We start from the raw sequence: 20432 nt of genomic DNA on the forward strand, positions 1-20432 counted from the left end.
CACTTTCAGGTGACATTGTAAACAAGAATTGGGCAGCATTATCTTCCTGCAAATTGTAACCAAACTTGTTTGTCTGAGTGATTGGCTGAAGCAGGACTGAGTGGATTTGTAGGCACTAAAGTTTTACATTTTATTTTTGAATGCAGGTTTTTTTGGACATAATTCTATATTTGTAGAGATTTCATTATAGAGATTTCACTACAGTACTTGTATTAGGTGAATTGAAAAATGCTATTTCTTTTGAGTTTTATAGTGCAAACATTTAATCAAAAATAAATATAAAGTGAGTACTGTACACTTTGTATTCTGTGTTGTAGTTTAAATCAGTATTTGAAAATGTAATAAACCTCCAAAATGTAGTAAACCAGATAAATGGTATTCCATTATTTAACAATGCGGTTAATTGTGTGATTAATCATGAATAATTTTTTTAATTGTGTGATTAATCACAATTTTTTTAATTGCTTGACAGCCCTCCTTTTAACTAGATTCTGTGGGTGTTTTTTTTTTCCTGTTTGTCCATTCGGGTTTTTTTTAAGCCTGTTTTCCAGTAATAGTTGAACAGGTGATTTAGAGAGGCAATTAGCTTCTCACTCACTTCCCGTTGTTGAAGTGACTTCATTAATAATCCCATCATATGAAGTTTGACAAAAGAGTGGTGCACCTTTTAGAGTGTAGGGTGGTATTTTACAAAACTATAATCTCTGTTGCGCTGATTGGTGTGCTTCGAATTCAGGATGAATTTATCATTCCAAGAGTCATTTTCCTTTTATTAACTTTCCTTTTCCAAATCAGAATTTATGCTCCATCCAGCTTTAGTATAATAATTGAAAAAAGCATGGATTGAAAAAAGCACCTATAGTGAAGCCAGGTGCATTGACTCTGGCAGAAACTGATGGACAAAAATGGTGTAAGGAAAGTGGGTAGACCAATACCCACAATATTTCAAAATTGTAATTTGCTTGTTATATCAACATTTTTTTCTTCATTGTTGGCAGTCACCCATTTGTAGTTACTTCCTCCTTTTATGAATTAAGAGTCAGATTCTACATTCAAGTGAATATTCTGGTCTTATTTCGTATAGTGTTGTATTTATATTTTAAAAAGTGATGCAATGTTTTTTGGCACATGTACAAGATACAACAATTCAGACCAATGTCCAAAACCCCCAAACCGCTCTAGACTTTTCTCCTTCAAATCTCTTCCATCCAATTCTGAATCTCTTTTCACCCAGCAAAAGCCTGGGAGAGCAAATGAGCCTTGCAAAGTGAGTAGAAGGTTAACAGATTTGGGATCTGGAGTATACAGATGACAAGATAATGCAATGGTCAAGCACCTTTCACTGATAATGTCTGGTTTCCACTCTCCTTGTGATTAAGCCATGAGACTCTTAGCCCAGCACTTCATTTATCAGCTGATCAGTTGAGATGCAGTCTTTGAAGTAGATTGGACACAGTCTTTAAGGCTTCAGCAGTTAAAAATGATCTATGGCACTCTTCAACCAAGAATCTCGGAGCACTTGAAGTATGAATGGCAATGAATTAAACATCACAGCACCCTGAGGTAGGTATTCTGCCCATTTTACAGATTGAAAAGTAAGGCACAGAGAGGTTAAGTGACTTGCCGTTGGCTGTAAGTAAGTGACAGAGACAGAAGAGAAACCAATTTGACTCCCAATCCTGTCAGTCAGTAACAAGAAAATAATTCTCCATCCACTTAAGTCAACATGAGTTACTTACAGGCAAGATTGGCTTTATGTAGTATTCTCAGTGCACCCCATATCTTCCAAGTATTCCAGCAATTTCTCTTTAGATGAGAGATTTTTAGATTTAAGACAGTGATATGGAGTCATTACATAGTTTCTCACTGAACTTCTCTGTCAAAAAAATCATGTTACAAGTAAACATTCAACCTTTAAATGTAAACAGTGACTGAATACAAATGAACCATTTTAAATACAAGTTTGAATTCAATTTGCTGCTATTGAACCATTGGCCAAGATTTTCTAAAGTGACTCAGCTTCTGAATGTCCAACTGGTGAGACCTTAAAGGGTCCCAATTTTAAAGGTGTCTCCCATTGGAGCTCCAGAAATGAAGGTACCCAAAGTCATCAGTCACTTTTGAAAAGCTTGTCCATTGTCTTCTGATTACTAGACATTCTGCTCATGAGAGATTTCTAAAATCTCAGACTAATGAATGTCATTCCAGCAGAGCAATGTAAGTGACCTGCATGAGCATGCAGAAGCAACTTTTGGACTTCTATTTTATCAGCCAGAAGTCTTGACTTTAAGCCTCCAAGACTAAGGTCATCAATGGAAGTTGTGTTCAAGGGGAAGTTGCTTCTCCAGACAATGCTTTGAAAATTTACACTGTATATATTAAGGTGCGGATGTGGAAGGAGAGAAATAATCCTACTAGCTACCAACTAGCCATTGCTATGGGTTGTTTGTTAATGGGATCTAGGGAAAGGCACCTGTCTTACTTGCCTAGCAATAAACTACTGTTCTGCAACAGAACAGTAAGTAGGTGATGAAGTTGAGGAGAATACATGTAGTCATTATTTTAGATAACCCCTACCATGATTTTCACAAAGAGAATATCTTGTGTCCTCCTAATAATGGCTTCCTGCCATTTAAAATCTACATTAACTGGACAGTATGAGACAATACTGTAATGTTTAAAATTAGACAAATTAATTCAGAAACCATAATGCTATACAAGCTTGACAGATTAACTAGCTTTCATCAATACAGCCCATCACTACTTCTAGAACCAGTACAAAACCCACCTAGCAACCAAATGAGGTATCTATTTTGTTAGTTATTCAATGCTTAATATATTCACAGTGGTTTAAAGTTTTAATTAAAAAAATGGTTCGTATCAAGTCCAATTTTATTAATATTTTTCCTTCTGAATAAACAGTAAATAAAACTAGTAATGGAATATCAATAGTTTGATACTTGGCTCAAAATGCAAGGGAGCTCAAAGGTTAGTACCGTTATACACAGTTCAGTTCTAGCACCAAAAACCTGTATAAACAAGTTTCATGCTGGAAAAATACATCAAATTTTTGCAAAACAATAACTTCCTTTCCAGTATGAAAGAATTCACCTTCTCCTAGCTGTGCTGAAGAACTGTAGGTCTTTCACATTTGTGAAAAATGTCCTGCAAGGTACTGCCCCTTTTCAAATGTACATCTTCCGATGAAGATTAATTCCCCACTCCTCCAGAGTCAAGTTTGGGACTATGGGGCAGGAAGGTACAGAGACTTTTTAAACATCTTAAACCCTTTTGCAGGCCCCAGATATGGTGGTGGTGGGACATCGTATTTTCCACCTAATGTCACTGCTTCTTCATAAGTTGGCAGTCCTGACTCATCTGTTCTCAGAGGGAGTGGATTTAAAGAAACCTCTTCATGTCTTCTACTTCTTACGCTGTCTGAGTACCTAAACAGAGTTAAAAGTATTATGAATGACATCTTCATTTTTATATATGAAGGAGAGGATTACATAGCCTTTTGCCAAAGCAAGTACATTTTTAATAATCATAAACAGCATGGGCCAAATGGGTATCCCAGAACCTAGGCTGAGGAACACAGTTAAGTGCTGCAGAAATTCACAGAGACAAGGATGGGGCAGAATCCTCCTCTAGGACCCACTATGACCGTTACTTCATGGCAGTGGCTGGAGTAGCTTCTGTAACTCTGTTGCCCATTCATACTTGTGAGGTTGAGGTAGGATTACCATATTTGAACATTCAAAAAAGAGGACACTCCGGGGGGGGAGGGAATTAGCTCGCGCCCCCATGGCCCCGCCCCAACTCCACCCCTTACCTGCCCCCATTCCAACCCCTTCCCACATCCCCATCCCAGCCCTGCCTCCTCCGAGTGTGCTGCGTTCTCTCTCCTCTTCCCTCTCTCCCAGCCGTGCGAAACAGCTGTTTTGCGGCACAAGCGCTGGGAACTAGGGGGGAAAAGCGGGCACTCTCTCGAGTGATCAACATTCACTTTCTTTCTTGAATGATCAACTCGTCTTTGGGGACCAATAATAATGGCAAAATCCCAGATGTTTTTAGATATTTAAAAATTCCTCCCGGACAGTGATTTAAGAACCAAAAAGCCAGACATATCTGGAAAAATACGGAGGTATAGTAACCCTAGGTTGAGGGGAGCAGAGAGAGGAGGAGGGCTAGAGGATCCATGTAGCAGTGGATCCTCCAGATTACTTCAGCTCCCTGTCCCAGCAGAACTATGCAAAGGTCCACCCCTCCTTTGAGTTGCAGAATTGTGCCTCCTTCCGTAGAAGAGGAGCTTCTATGCTTATGGAAGTCAGAAAGGATTTGCTTTTAACAGGTAGAGAAGAGGCCCTTAAAGGATTCCAACACAAGTAATTACAAATCAGCTTTTTCTATCTCAATAGATATTTAAGTTGCAAAGATATTTACTGTTGTAAATCGTGTAACTCAATTTATTGTTGTTTTATGTACACTCTTCCTTTTATTTAATATATAATCAAAATTTAGTGCAGTTTTCTGTTCTTTAGATCACGGGGATATTTCCGTGTATCCCACAGTGTGCATGTAAAAAAAAAAAGTGCTGTTTACAAGAACTGACAAGCGCTCTCCTTTAAGATGATTAAGTGCTGATTACTTCTATAGTTGATCTCAAATTTAGTGTTTCAAGTACTCGTACAGTCTAAATTTTAAATCATATTCCAGAAGCATATGTAAAATAAATATCTTAAATAATAATAAAATATTAATAAAATAGTATATTTGTTTCTTAAATACTCAATGTTCTGTGGAGTTTATGGGTGCTTCAAATGATAGGGCAAAGTTTTTTGTCATAAGGGGAGTCTTAGGATGGGTAGTATCACAGATTTTACTTTGATGGTGTGCCCTTGTTGCCAAGAAGGCCAATGGCATTTTGGGATGTATAAGTAGGGGCATTGCCAGCAGATCAAGGGACGTGATCATTCCCCTCTATTCGACATTAGTGAGGCCTCATCTGGAGTACTGTGTCCAGTTTTGGGCCCCACACTACCAGAAGGATGTGGAAAAATTGGAAAACGTCCAGCGGAGGGCAACAAAAATGATTAGGGGACTGGAACACGTGACTTATGAAGAGAGGCTGAGGGAACTAGGATTGTTTAGTCTGCAGAAGAGAAGAAGGAGGGGGGATTTGATAGCTGCTTTCAACTACCTGAAAGGGGGTTCCAAAGAGGATGGATCTAGACTGTTCTAAGTGGTAGCAGATGACAGAACAAGGAGTAATGGTCTCAAGTTGCAATGGGGGAGGTTTAGGTTGTATATTAGGAAAAGCTTTTTCACTAGGAGGGTGGTGAAGCACTGGAATGCGTTACCTAGGGAGGTGGTGGAATCTCCTTCCTTTGAAGTTTTTAAGGTCAGGCTTGACAAAGCCCTGGCTGGGATGATTTAGTTGGGGATTGGTCCTGCTTTGAGCAGGGGGTTGGACTAGATGACCTCCTGAGGTCCCTTCCAACCCTGATATTCTATGGTGTACATAACCCTTGGAAAAAATTTATCGGACTTTATGGTTCCATCCTTTCGTCACCCTGTATAGAAACAAGAACATATGCTTATACTGAAAATGGATACACATTTGGTTCATGGTGAAGTCTTGTACCTAGAACAACCCTGGAGGAGCAGATATCCACTAGCACTATACTGGATAATTTTAGGTTTAAAGATGTATTTTCAATTAAAAATGCATTCAATTTACTTCTTTGTAAATAATTGTGTGGTTTTTTAAAAAAATTAATGCAGTTGAAAGGAAAGTAACCAGAACTTCCGTAGATTTTATACACAGAAAGAAAATTGGAGAGGAGATTACACCAACAAGCTGGCCAAACAAGTTTTTGAAGACTGAAAGATCTATTGCATATCATTTAGTCCAAAAGTGAGATTATGTGTAAACTAAAATCTGGTTTACCTTTTTCCCGTGCTTTAGCTATTCAGAGTCCACTTAACTCTTTGAATACAATTGCCTAACACAAGTATTTCAATTCAGTGATGGACAAATGGCATACTTAGTGCCATCTGTAAGCCTTTCACATAGTTTACTGGTGTGAATTTATGCTTGCAAGCATACATTTATTGCTATGTATCTCCTGCTTTACCGCATATTGTATTTATCACAACACAAAATATTCTCATGAATCTCAGATAAACATACTAGTTACTAACTGTGCCAATTAAGGAGATTCAACTGTATTACAATAGTAGTTTCCATTGTGAAGTTCACAGGAAGGCTGTCTTTAGGAGTCTATGGATCCTCAGCAAGCTTATTCTTTGGAAGAAGTTAAGGCTACTCATATTTCCTCTAGCACAATTCAATCTCTCCAGCAGTTACAAATCCTAATATCTAAAACTATTCTTAAAACCAGTTCACCCTCCTCCATTGCAGGTTTCAAAAAACAGATCTGGCTCAGGGTTCCCTCATGCTGAAACCATTTTTCTTGAAAAAGATTTTGGGGCCCAGCAGTAAAATATTGTTTAACAAGGATCTGTCATCCATGCAAAGGTTATTTGTTTTATATATTTTCTTGTGATTTATAGTTACAACCTTGTATTACCTTAACTCTGAGAATGATATTTTCAGAAGCATTTAGTAGTGACCTAACTCTGTCTCCACTGAAGTCAATAGAAAAATTTCCATTCACTTCAATGAGAGCAGAATGATTTTGAAAATTCCACCTAAATTACCAAAGTTTTTTCTATGAAAGTAAAGTGAAATATTATTCTCAATTCCTTACCCTGGTGGTTGTCTTGCTTTGCATCTGTTTTTGTAGAAATAGTAAATAAGTAATCCAGTTGTAACTAACAGAACTCCAGTAGCAACTAGGCCAGTCAGAAGTCCTGTAACATCAATGTTCTGTGTAGCTTCACCACCTAAACAGAAATCTGTAATTATTTCTAGTTGACTAACACTATAGTACTATTCACAATGCTTCATCAATGGTGGCCTTCTCTCTTTTTGAAGATTTGAGAGAGATGTTACAATAAGATTAACAGTAGTAGTTCCTTTCTATTAGTCTTCTCACATGACAAGCCATCACATCAATCCAGCACTACCTAAAGACACCCCAACAAAAAAGCAAAGGTTAGCAAATATTCCTCTCCTCGATCATTTATATATGCATGTTATTGAGATTCTCCACCACTCCATCCCCATCAATGTTATTTCACACACTTATTGCATCTTTCATCAGATTAAGTCCTTCAGAGCAGATGCTGACTTTCACTATGTTTGTATAGCACCTACTACAGTGAGGTCCAATCCTAACTGGGGCCTCTATAAAACTACTGCAGTACAAAATAAAAACAGAAGTAGGCAGCAGCAGAATTATAGTTGCAAAGTTTCTATATTGTCTAATACATACAAGGAAATGGATAGTAGAATGCATATTTCAATATGCAGTAGTAAAGGGCCAAAGTCTTCAAACTCCCTGAACTTCACAAATATATTAATTACTATATAATATACATTTCAGTATATCAAATATAAAAAGAAAATGCACAAAAAATATAAAAAGACAGTAATCAAGGGTTATAATTGTGCCAGTTGAATAATTAGTTTTGACCAGATAACAACATACATTGCAACATGCTTGGGGGGGAGGGAGTCTAGAGTATGTGTGAGGGGAGCAATATTTTCAATGTAACAGGGAAAGAAAACGAGATAAGCTCTGATCTTGACTTACCAAATTTTGTGCTGGGTCCCTTAATGGAATATTCTTTCCAAAAAGTCATCTATGAAAATAAAAATGTTTTTTTAAAAAGTTCAAGCCTGTGTGTAATGTATAACTTAAATAAGAGATTGTGGACATTTATTCAGACATGGCATAAATGGCACAACTCCCACTGAAGTCAAAAGTTGCACCTGTTTACCCCAGGGCTGAAATTCCCTGAAACTTGTGTATTCAGGTATAACATCATAAAAACTGCCATACTAGAACAAACCAATGGTCCACCTAAACCGATAGAAAGAAATGCCAGCTGTTTAAAAGAAAAGGAAAGAGACAAACCAAGAACACCTCTAAATTGCAATACTATATCATACAGACACATTTCTTCTTGATGCCACTTAGTAATTAGCTTACACTGACAATGGAGATTGGTGGTGCTTATAATTTATCCTGGTTAGTGTATGTTCCAATGCTATTCATGCAAATCTGATCTTACAAAGCTACTTGCCTCAATAATATCCTGCAACAGTGAGTTCCATAGGTTAATAATATGATGCATATAAGAGAATATTTTATGACTAAAGACAGTAATGCACTGTGTAAAATTTAATCCTATAGTTTAGACCGAGACTAAGCCACAACCCACATTGGAAAAAGCGGCGGGGAGGGCAGGAGGAAGAAGCCACTGTGCAGCAGAAGCCTCCAGGGAAATTATGGTGTAGTCATGTAAAATTCCTCATGGGAGACTCCCAGAGAATGCAAACTCCAGTGGCCGCTCCATCCTCCTGGGAGAGGATGCACTGCTTGCTCCTTCTGCAGCTGAGTGCAGAGGATGGCAGAGGCCCTGGAGAGGTTTGCACTACAAGCAGGACTAGTTGTTTGGAGGATTGCAAGTACTGCCCTCATCTGTGCCTGGCTTCTTCCTGGGGACGGGGGTGAAAGGCTTGCATCCCTTTTCCCTCTCCTGCCAAAGGTTTCTTTCACTATACAGTAGCATCTTTCAAGTTGCTCCTTATCCATAGAACACTCACACTTAACTGATCTACTGCCCTCTTCTCAAGATTCCCCTTTGCTGTAACTTGTATGTAAAATCAGCCAATTAACGAGTGAGGGCAGATGGAAATAGTTGGCACTTTATATATAATTTTTTAAAAGTATAAAATACACAAAATTATTTGTGTGATTTTATCCCCTTCCCAGATCACTTTTTTCCCCAAAAAAGTTCCCAGTTCTGAAGACACTCACGCATGTGCCTATATAAATATAAATAAATATAAATAATAGTGGCAGAACTCCTGCTTTAAGTGATCTCTTCTGGAGGGCTGCAGTAATTTATAAGAACCATCTACTGATGGCCACTCAGTATTTTAAACTAAATCAAAGCAATTACCATTTTATCAGGGTCTTCAAAAATTTCTCTTGCTTCTTCATAATTGCACAGTTCCTCATAGCATTCTCTTTCTAGATTACCAGGGGTAAATACTTCAAAATCAAATCTGTTATACAGAAGATGTCGTCCGATGAACAAATTGGCTTCTTTTTCTGATGTAAACACTAACAAAAAAATAAATTAATTTAAAAGAGCTAAATTAGGGGGATAGTTCTGGTATTCTTACAGAAAACTCTGGAGTTCTTTAAAATCCCAAAAGAAAAACCTCTCTCTGTTTTTTTCCCATTTCACCTGATATAAAAGGAGACTTCAAGCCCTCTTCCTGAATCATTTTCTTTGCTGCCAACACAACAGTTCTCTTTCTGCCTGTTCCACATTCAAATTGAAATATTTTCTGTCTCTTGTAAATAGTTTCAGATTTTCTCATAGCAACTTTTTAGAATTTGGTCCTTATGCCAGCTGTCTGAAATGCAAGTGACCACAGCTGTGGTAATGACCCTGATGGGGTGCGGGAGTCTCTGGGAATCTTAAGTTTCCTTGTAATATTCAATTACTTTAAGATGTACTTCTAAGCAGACCCAGACTGAGCAAGATCCAGTATTCACATCTTGAAAAAGCCTAAGGGTTACCTCCTTTGATATATTCCAGTAAGAATCCTACATTCCTTTTCACACATTCTGGTATCTGAATTCTAGTATTTGTTTTAGAAATTGGGTTTCCATCAGCACAGTGGACAAATCCCATTAATTTATTCTTAATATCACACTATTTAGGAACAGCATTTAAGGGTAAATTGAAGCTTTAAACAAAAACGGCAATAATTATTTTTATAGCTTTCAAATAAATGCTGTTTTATGGTCATTAGGTTCATGATGGGATTCTTGCTGACATCATTTTTGATTAAGTTTATTTTTGCCATTTTTAGAAGCTGGTTAGGAGCCTAAAAAATAAACTCACTCACCCTAGTTGTGAAGTAGGATTCCAGAAGAGTTAGTGAAGTTATAGCAGACTTAAAGATACTGGAATGCATTTTCTCATCAGGTTTCTTCTGGGCTCAAGTTTTAGCCTGTCTTTGCTATAACTTGTAATAGAGAACTCATCTTTGAACAACAGAAATATTCTGACCTGGTTTTCTGTGCAACTGAAATATTTTAAATTAACTTCTAGTATAAGTAAGTAGACTGTTTTGCTAAGTGCAATGACTAGAGGGTTAATTAAAAAGAACTCTCCAATGTGTAAGGGTGTTAATGAAAGCTGAAAGAACATTCTTACAAACTAAGCCCACTTGCTTAAAAAGGGAGAAAGAGACAAGATGCAGGATAAAGTTATTCAGTCACAAAGAAGATATGTGCTTGTTAGACAATTCATTTATATAGATCAGTGGTGGGCAACCTGCGGCCCACGGACTGCACGTGGCCCATCAGGGCGATCTGCTGTTGGGCTGCCAGACAGTTTGTTTACATTTGCACGGCCACCCGCAGCTCCCGTGCAAATGTAAACAGCACAGGCCACAAGGACGTGCTGGCTGCTATGTCCTGCGGCTCCCATTGGCCGGGAACGGCGAACCACAGCCACTGGGAGCTGCGGGCGACTGTGCAAATGTAAACAAACTGTCTGGCAGCCCACCAGCAGATTACCTTGACGGGCCGCAGGTTGCCCACCACTGGTATAGATTACCTCATAACGCAGGAATTTTTGCCTTAATAGTTACTGTTGGGCATTGCAATGGTATCTCAAAGGGTTTTGCTCAGTGACAATTTCAAGAGACTTACAGTATCACTCATTAATTTCTGCTTCCTTTAATACTATCACTGAACAATGTGAGGAATCACTTATCTTAAGATGAATTATCTTGTCATTATGTTATCAACTCAGAAGGAGTTATAGCATTTAAGATTATCACATTTTTACAGCACAGAGAAAGGGACTAGACTTAAGAAGAATTGAATCCCCAAAGTACATTTGGGCAGTGCTGAAATAGTTTTCCCTAGGAGTTCACTTTAGTGCAACCTGTATCGAAACAAGGACTTTGAAACTGAATACTACTAATCAAACTGAAAAGAAAAGCTTTGCCTGTTTTGTTCAGCAGTGTTTCATTCACTTATCAGATAAAACTGGAAAAAAAATTGGGCTTCAGAATAGAAATGTTTAACTGAAATCAAAACCTGATCCTTCAACTTGTAGATTTTTCAACAACTTGATGGCTACATACAAATCCAGCAGAATGGGGGAAATAGTGTCAAATCAGGTTCCATCCTGTTAACACTAGTTAGCAACCTAAGAAACTTGCACATATTTGCATTAACTTAAATACCTGAAACATGTGTAATGAACAGAGTTATGGTTGGGGGGAGGAAGAGCTCAGTGGTTTGAGCATTGGCCTGCGAAACCTGGGATGTAAGTTCAATCCTTGAGGGGACCATTTAGGGATCTGGGGCAAAAATTTGGGATTGGTCCTGCTTTGAGCAGGGGGTTGGACGAGATGACCTCCCAAGGTCCCTTCCAACCCTGATATTCTATGATTCTCTGCTTTGTGGCTATTTCCTGACTTTTCTGTCTCTCATATCTGGAACAGAACATTAAATTAATAACTTGTAATTTTAATTTAAAATTGTGGCAGTTATGCATGCAGAGGACTTGCAGAATCAGGATCTGAATAGAACTGGAAGGGATCTTGAGAGGTCATCTAGTCCAGTCCCCTGCACTAGTGGCAGAACTAATTATCTAGACCATTCCTGACAGGTGTTTGTCTAACCTGCTCTTAAAAATCTCCAGTGATGGCGATTCCACAACCTCCCTATGCAATTTATTCAATTGCTTAACCACCCTGACAGTTAGGAAGTTTTTCTTAATGTCCAACCTAAACCTTCTATGCTGCAATTTAAAATCATTGCTTCTTGTCCTATCCTCAGAGATTAAGAAGAACAATTCTTCTCCCTCCTCCTTGTAACAACCTTTTATGTACTTGAAAACTGTTATCATGTCCCATCTCAGTCTTCTCTTTTCCAGACTAAACAAAACCATTTTTTTCACTCTTCCCTCATAGGTTATGTTTTCTAGACCTTTACTCATTTTTGTTGCTCTTCTCTGGACTCTCTCCAGGTTGTCTACATCTTTCCTGAAATGTGGCACCCAGAACTGGATACAATACTCCAGTTGAGGCCTAATCAGAGTAGAGTGGAAGAATTACTTCGCATACCTTGCTTACAACTCTCCTGCTAATGCATCCCAGAATGATGTTCGCTTTTTTTGCAACAGCGTTACACTGTTGACTCATATTTAGCTTGTCTACTATGACCCCCGATCCCTTTCTCCTTCCTAGGCAGTCATTTCCCATTTTGTATGTGTGCAACTGATTGTTCCTTCCTAAATGGAGTACTTTGCATTTGTCCTTATTGAATTTCATCCTGTTTACTTCGGACCATTTCTCCAGTTTGTCCAGATCATTTTGAATTATAATCCTATCCTCCCAAGCACTTGCAACCCCTCCCAGCTTGGTATCATCCGCAAACTTCATAAATGTACTCAGTATGCCATAATGTAAATCATTGATGAAGATATCAGATAGAACCAGACCCAGAACTGATCCCTGCAGGACTCCACTTGTTATGCCCTTCCAGTATGACTGTGAACCACTGATAACTACTCTCTGGGAACGGTTTTCCAACCAGTTTTGCACCACCTTATAGTATCTCTGTCTAGGTTGCATTTCCCTAGTTTGTTTATGAGAAGGGCATGTGGGACAGTATCAAAAGCTTTACTTAAGTCAAGATATAGATGGGCACTATGTTATAGATGGGCCACTATATTCCCCTTTTCCAGTCTTCTGTAATCTCTCCCATCTTCCATGACTTCTCAAAGATAATCACTAATGGCTCAGATATCTCCTCAGTCAGCTCCTGGAGTATTCTAGGATGCATTTCATCAGGCCCTGGTGATCTGAAGACATCTAACTTGTCTAAGTAATTTTTAACTTGTTCTTTCCTATTTTAGCCTCTTCTGATCCTACCTCATTTTCACTGGCATTCACTATGTTAGATGTCCAATCGCCACCAGCCTTCATGGTGAAAACCAAAACAAAGAAGTCATTAAGCACCTCTGCATTTGCCACATTTTCTGTTGTTATTTTTCCCCCCTCACTGAGTAACAGGCCTACCCTGTCCTTGAACATAAGAATGACCATACTGGGTCAGACCAAAGGTCCATCCAGCTCAGTATCCTGTCTACCGACAGTGGCCAATGCCAGGTGCCCCAGAGGGAGTGAACTTAACAGGTAATGATCAAGTGATCTCTCTCCTGCCATCCATCTCCTCCTTCTGACAAACAGAGGCTAGGGACACCATTCCTTATCCATCCTGGCTAATAGCCATTAACCTCCATGAATTTATTCAGTTCTCTTTTAAACCCTGTTATAGTCCTAGCCTTCACAACCTCCTCAGGCAAGGAGTTCCACAGGTTGACTGTGTGCTGAGTGAAGCAGAACTTCCTTTTATGTGTTTTACACCTGCTACCCATTAATTTCATTTAGTGGCCCCTAGTTCTTATATTATGGGAACAAGTAAATAACTTTTCCTTATTCACTTTCTCCACACCACTCATGATTTTATATACCTCTATCATATCCCCCGAGTCTCCTCTTTTCCAAGCTAAAAAGTCCGAGCCTCTTTAATCTCTCCTCATATGGGACCCATTCCAAACCCCTAATCATTTTAGTTGCCCCTTTCTGAACCTTTTCTAATGCTAGTATATCTTTTTTGAGATGAGGGGACCACATCTGTATGCAGTATTCAAGATGTGGACGTACCATGGATTTATATAAGGGTAATAAGATATTTTCCATCTTATTCTCTATCCCTTTTTTACTGATTCCTAACATCCCGTTTGCTTTTTTGACTGCCGCTGCACACTGCATGGACGTCTTCAGAGAATGATGACTCCAAGATCTTTCTCCTGATTAGTTGTAGCTAAATTTGCCCCCATTGTATGTATAGTTGGGGTTATTTTTTCCAATGTGCATTACTTTACATTTATCCACATTAAATTTCATTTGCCATTTTGTTGCCCAATCACTTAGTTTTGTGAGATCTTTTTTAAGTTCTTCACAGTCTGCTTTGGTTTTAACTATCTTGAGCAGTTTAGTATCATCTGCAAACTTTGCCACCTCCCTGTTTACCCCTTTCTCCAGATCATTTGTGAATAAGATGAATAGGATTGGTCCTAGGACTGACCCTTGGGGAACACCACTAGTTACCCCTCTCCATTCTGAAAATTTACCATTTATTCCTAACCTTTGTTCCCTGTCTTTTAACCAGTTCTCAATCTATGAAATCTTCCCTCTTATCCCATGATAACTTAATTAACCTAAGTGCCTTTGGTGAAGGACCTTGTCAAAAGCTTTCTGAAAATCTAAGTACACTATGTCCACTGGATCCCCCTTGTCCACATGTTTGCTGACCCCCTCAAAGAACTCTAATAAATTAGTAAGACATGATCTCCCTTTACAGAAACCATGTTGACTTTTGCGCAACAATTTATGTTCTTCTATGCGTCTGACAATTTTATTCTTTACTATTTTTTCTCTTCTTCTTGCTGCTAATGTATTTGTAGAATGTGTTCTTGTTACGCTTTATGTCTCTGACTAGTTTGATCTCATTTTGTGCCTTGGCCTTTCTAATTTTGTCCCTACATACTTGTGTCATTTATTTATATTCATCTTTGTAATTTGACCTAGTTTCCACTTTGTGTAGGACTCTTTTTTTGAGTTTTAGATCATTGAAGATCTCCTGGTTAAGCCAGAGTGGTCTCTTGCCATACTTCCTATCTTTCCTACGTAGTGGGATAGTTTCCTCTTGTGCCCGTGATAATGTCTCTTTGAGAAACTGCCAACTGTCTTCTATTTTTTTCCCCCCTTAGACTTGCTTCCCATGGGATCTTACCTGTCAACTTCCTGAGTTTGCTAAAGTCTGCCTTCTTGAAATCCATTGTCTTTATTTTGTTGTTCTCCCTACCTTATAATCATGAATTCGATCATTTTATGATCACTTTCACCCAAGCTGCCTTCCACTTGGAAATTCTCAACCAGTTCCTCCCTATTTGCCAAAATCAAATCTAGAACAGCCTCTCCCCAGTAGCTTTCTACACCTTCTGAAATAAAAAATTGTCTCTGATACATTCCAAGAATTTATTGGCTAATCTGTGGTCTGCTGTGTTATTTTCCCAACAGATGTCTGAATAGTTGAAGTCCCCCATCACCACCAAGTCCTGTGCTTTGGATGATTTTGTTAGCTGTTTAAAAAAAGCCTCATCCACCTCTTCTTCCTGGTTAGGTGGTCTGTAGTAGAGCCCTACCATGACATCACCCTTGTTTTTTACCCCTTTTATCCTTACCCAGAGATTTTCAACAAGTCTGTCTCCTATTTCCATCTCAATCTCAGTCCAAGTGTATTCATTTTTAACATATAAGGCAACACATCCTCCCTTTTTTCCCTGCCAGTCCTTCCTGAGCAAGCTGTACCTTTCTATACCAATATTCCAGTCATGTGTATTACCCAACCAGGTCTCTGTGATGCCAGCTATGTCATAGTTGTGTTTATTTACTAGCATTTTGAGTTCTTCCTGCTTATTCCCCATACTTCTCGCATTAGTATATCTGGAGACTTTCTAGATCAGTAGTCCAAACCCATCTCCTGTGTTTAGGTTACTCAGTAAGTAACCTATGTGAAATGAGCTAGAGATTTTAGTCCAGTTGTTAGTGGGCAGTTGGGCACACCTTAAAAAAAAGACAACACCCAGCAGACCTGGCACCACTGTTGGTACTTATTTCTCTTGCCTTTAAATATAGTCCTGCCTGGCAGGATGGGGTGCACTGATCAGGAGTGGTGGGGCAGACCTTGGTCTGTACACCCACATTCACTCTTGTTATTTGGAAATACTTTGGAAATTCTTCATATGATAATGGACTATACGCAAATACTTTGAAGAAATGAACCAAATGAGAGATCAGTTTAGTGCTTCCATGTGTTGTATTCAATCCTGGCTGTTAGGAATATAGCAATTGCCAAACTGGACAGACCACTGATCCATCACTGTCTCGCAGCCTCTCACTAGGCAGATGTGAGATAATCAATCCCCATGAAGGTCTCATCCAACTCTTTACAGTTAGAGATTACCTTAACCCTTGAAGCATGGGGTTTAGATCCCTCCCAAAATGTGCTAGTTTCAAGTATAACAACTCTAGATATTCCTTGCTGTCCCTATAAAAATGTCCAACCCCTCTGAGTCTGGCTAAATTCTTGGTTTCAATGTCATACCGTGGCAATGAGTTCCACAGTTTAATTACACATTGAGTGGAAAAGTAATCAAACAAACTTTCTGTTATGTCATAAGACAATCTAGTGATTCAAACAGTTTCTGATCAACTATTTTTTAAATGAAAACTTTGATCTTTTCTGAATGCCAAGTATGAAACAAAACAACCCCTTCCAAATACGAACAAATGCAGTGCAGTCTTAATAGAGACTGAATTATTGTTTCATACTCATTGCTAAGAAAATCTGATGACAACGGTAACTGTCACTGACAGGTGCCCAGAGGCCTAAGAGGAGCCTGTATTGTCCTGTTTATCTCATTCCAGTGTTTTTTTCTGAAACCCCATTGACTATCTGTTTGACTGATGATCATTTTAGCAAAAACCTCCAACTATTCTAAAATGGTGGGAGAAGCAAGAATATGATTTTTAAACCAACCTAAAGCCTGTTGCTTCTAATGTTAGTTAACGATCACACACCCTGTGTTACACACTTTTAGTTTTTAAGCAAGATTGTTTCCACAACAGAACACTGTAAGATGCAGTTTAGCTCAAGAAAGTATAGCTTCATTTTAGAAGAGTATTACCTTCTTTCCCTATATGCTTTGAATCCTTTAATCTTCTTGTGCAATGAGGAAATGCAAACATTATTGTCAGCTGACACAACAGTACCAAAACCACATAGTCTAGTATCTGTCAAAATAAAGTATTAGTTAAAAACTCCCAGATGTTGTTTGTGTATCTTAAATGAATCTACTGTATGCAGTTGTCAGACACAAGTCCCCACAAGCAACTTGGATTATTTTTTCCCTATAGGCAGTACACCTACCCAAACTGGTCCCACATATATTTAATAACAATTGCATAATGTAGTCATCACCATTTGAATTAACAAAGAACAGTATTCTACCACCTGAGCTAGAGAAGTAAGTCCATTAGCTGACAGTAGTATAAGTGCTTACTAAAGGTTGATACTACATATTTTGCGATTGTGGCAATCCTACTTGGAAGATTTTAATAATGATGATCCTGCAGCCAAACAAACTAAAGTGCAAGTGTGACTGACTGTACTGAACTGTAGATAAAAGCATCACTTTGCCCACTGATGAAGTACAGCCACCACTTGGGCAGCAGCTACTTAGCAAAACACAGCAAGTTACTTGACAGTTTACAGCAGAGTTTGTAATACCCTATCCTATTGAAATTACGGTTTAAGTGATTCTAGAATATAAAACAGTTTTGGTTCTCTGTTTAAACCCTTTCAAGATGCACCCACAAAACACTTTTCTAATTACATGACAGTCCAAGATGTCAGGATGACTTTAAGATATCGGATAATCAAAATTAATTTAAAAAATAATTTCCCTTCCAGTGGAGCCTGCTGGAAAGCATTGTTTCCTTTTTTGAGGCACGAATACGGAGCCAGTTTGCTCTCTCCGTTGCCTACTCCCATTCTAGTTTGCCGATAGCAGGCAGAGCCCTGCACAAGGTGGGTCCGCAGAATTTGAGCTACAATCATTTGTCCCTCCGAAACAACTGAAACGGGCAGCGTCCTCTTTGTTCTCCATCTGTGATTGCGTCTGAATCAGGCTCTGGTGCAGGGATCTCGCCTGAAGCTCCCTTCCCCGCCAGGCCTTGTTTTCGTTCATTCATTTTTTATTGTGTTAGAACATGACTAACTGGAGTGTGAAATTAACTAACAGGATCTTGACCACAACCTAGCCTAGAACAGGCGTTCAACACGCTGTCATCTGATTCCACTCGCCACAGTCACGTTCAATGGAGGAGTCGGGGGTATCTGCAAATGGGAACAGAGTCACTTTATCCCAGCAGCCAGGGATCCCTTTGGGACCAGAGGGTTGGCCCAGGCTGGGTGGCTGATGGGATCCGGGGTGGCCCTAGGTTTGATTTCGGGAATGAATTTATTGTGTCTTGTCCTGAATGGCCCGACAGGAGAGGGAAAGGCTTAATCTTCTGTGACCCTCCCCGCAGGGGAGACGTAGCTGGGCGGAGTCCCTCGCCCGGGCCGGCCCCCCGTCTCTCTCCCTCCCCCGTAGCCCGAAGGCAGGCACCCACCCAGCCCGGGGACTGACCTACCTGCTCGAGCTGCAGCGCCCGGACTCCGGGCTGAAGGGCAGGGGACAAACACCACCCGCGCTCCCCCTCCGCCGCGGCGCTTCCCGGAGAGGGAGCAGCCAGGATCACTTGGCCCAGCCGCCGTTTCACCGAGAGCCGCCCCAGCCGGCACCTGGCCTGGCCACACGGGCTCTGTCCGGAGCACCCAGCCCCCGCAAGCGGAGCTGAGCCCCGCTCTAGGTGCCTGCCGCCCCCCCGGCCCCAGACGAGCCTCAGCATGGGCCCTGGCGTCCCCCGCGTAGCTGAGCTCCTGCTCCGTGTCCCGCTTATGAGCTGAGCTCTCCACACCCGGCATAGCAGTTGAGCCCCTATATGTGCGCCTGGCGGAGGCCGCTCAGCCCCATCGTGGCCCCCGCTGAGCAGGACCCATCCAAGCCTGTCGTCCGCCTTCGGTCCCTTCTTCCTGGAAGGAGGAGTTGAGTCTCCTCATCGCCCCAACCCCTCCCAGCAGCTCCGAGCCAGCACTTCGGATTTGTGTTTTGACCTTTTCTTTCCCCTTCACTTGGGGGTGGGGGATGCTGATTGAAAGCATGAAGCAAGAGAGCAGTGATTTATTTGTGAAATTCAGGGGGAAGCTCCAGCCACACAAAGGGCTTACTGGCCTCATTAAACAGTCCCATGTCTTAATCCATCCACCAACTGATAATAGAAACGATTGAAACATAGGGGGAGGAGAAAAAAGGAAACTGTTCCCTGGCTGGAATGGTTAGAGTCAATGTTTAGGATCCCCCAGCTCCTTCCCAATAAACCACTGCTAAAAAGTAAAGAGAAATAAGAAAGGGAGAGAAGAAAGGAAAAAAGAATAGTTAATTCCAGAGAAACCAGTAGGAGATCCCAATTTAATTTGTTAGACTTTCTGAGTAGATGTCCTTTTCAGAAATTGTTGTGTTTTAGTGGATGTCAAGCAGCCTAGCCTCCTCCACCCCCAAACATAATGGGCACAATTCTCAGGCCTAGGAAAAAGGGTATATTTTTAATCCCTGATCAACTAATCCATGTAGCAAGCCTAGTAAAGACAAGGCAGTTGTACTTTAACTCATATTAGCTGGTCAAGATAAACCCAACAGAACAGAATAGTTAATAGAGATTACAACTACATTGTCTTCACTAGGACTGTAACATGGGTTAGTTAACAGATTAAAATACACCTTGGCATTGTCTTTACTGCCATTAAAGATGTGTTTTTACTGCAGGATAACTAACACACATTAGCTATCCTACTGAAAAATCTTAGTGGAGACAAGGTACTGTAGTTTTTACTGTGAAGTAGCTAGACAAGGTCAATACTATACCCCAACCTATAGCTGAGCTCACCTATTTAGTCTTTTTTGCAATGAAGATTGACACTTTCACTAACAAAAACATCTTCAGTTGGGCTGTAAAAGGCCCTTAAAGATGGCAGAAACAGCTCCCTGAGAACAAAGGTGCGGGAACACTTTGTATAGGGGAGGTGCTGAGAGCCATTGAACCAAACTGTAAACCCTGTATGTAATGGAAACTATTTCAAGCCAGCACCCCTAGTTCCACTACCTGTGCCTGAGAATACCTCCTGCACAGTGGACCTTCTTGACTAGCACAGAGCTGTCATAAGGGGAGGTTAGATCCTAGACCCCGGGGGTAGGAGGCCCAGGGAGGGGTTGGACTGTGAGCCCACCCTACACTCTCCCCGCTGTGGCTCCTGTACCATGATGTTGGCCCCGCTTCAGCCCCTTGGCTTTTGCCACAGCATGCAGATGGGATCCTCCCCCTGCAATGTACCTTTCCTGGCCATGAGTTGGGGTTTTTTGTGAGGGTCTTGTGTTCCCCCCACTCTCTGGTGGTTGGGGAGCCTGTACAAGCGCACTGAGACTTTCCCTCTGCCTACTCTTAACCTCCCCTTCCCGCTGCAGAGGGC

The 20432-nt window shown here is 40.3% G+C and overlaps 2 protein-coding genes across 3 annotated transcripts in view; one reads left to right on the plus strand and one right to left on the minus strand.

The window, feature by feature from the left end:
- Nucleotides 1-20432, plus strand: part of CCDC73 (coiled-coil domain containing 73) — a 242138-nt gene that overhangs the window by 19638 nt on the left and 202068 nt on the right. The window lies entirely within an intron of this gene.
- PRRG4 (proline rich and Gla domain 4) lies at nucleotides 1092-18996 on the minus strand. Of its 2 annotated transcripts, XM_084632574.1 has the most exons (6): nucleotides 18500-18996; nucleotides 16990-17095; nucleotides 9097-9260; nucleotides 7722-7770; nucleotides 6774-6909; nucleotides 1092-3446 (listed from the first exon to the last, which is right to left on the minus strand). In XM_084632574.1, exons 1-6 carry the CDS (start codon nucleotides 18755-18757, stop codon nucleotides 3245-3247), a joined length of 915 nt encoding a protein of 304 aa, XP_084488700.1. In that variant the 5' UTR covers nucleotides 18758-18996; the 3' UTR covers nucleotides 1092-3244. The 2 variants fall into 2 exon arrangements, with proteins under 2 accessions (XP_084488700.1, XP_084488701.1); XM_084632575.1 differs by lacking the exon at nucleotides 16990-17095 and having other exon boundaries at nucleotides 18500-18995.

Source organism: Lepidochelys olivacea, assembly GCF_965140295.1.
Source record: "Lepidochelys olivacea isolate rLepOli2 genome assembly, chromosome: 6".
NCBI classification, from domain to species: domain Eukaryota; kingdom Metazoa; phylum Chordata; order Testudines; family Cheloniidae; genus Lepidochelys; species Lepidochelys olivacea.

Excerpts from the sequence above, each read along its gene's own strand:
- PRRG4 (XM_084632574.1), bottom strand. The coding sequence starts at position 18,757 with ATGCTGAGGCTCGTCTGGGGCCGGGGGGGCGGCAGGCACCTAGAGCGG. Across the intron at positions 17,096-18,499 it reads GGGCGCTGCAGCTCGAGCAG|ATACTAGACTATGTGGTTTT; the intron begins GTAGGTCAGTCC and ends TTATTTTGACAG. Across the intron at positions 7,771-9,096 it reads TTGAAGACCCTGATAAAATG|ATGACTTTTTGGAAAGAATA; the intron begins GTAATTGCTTTG and ends TTATTTTCATAG.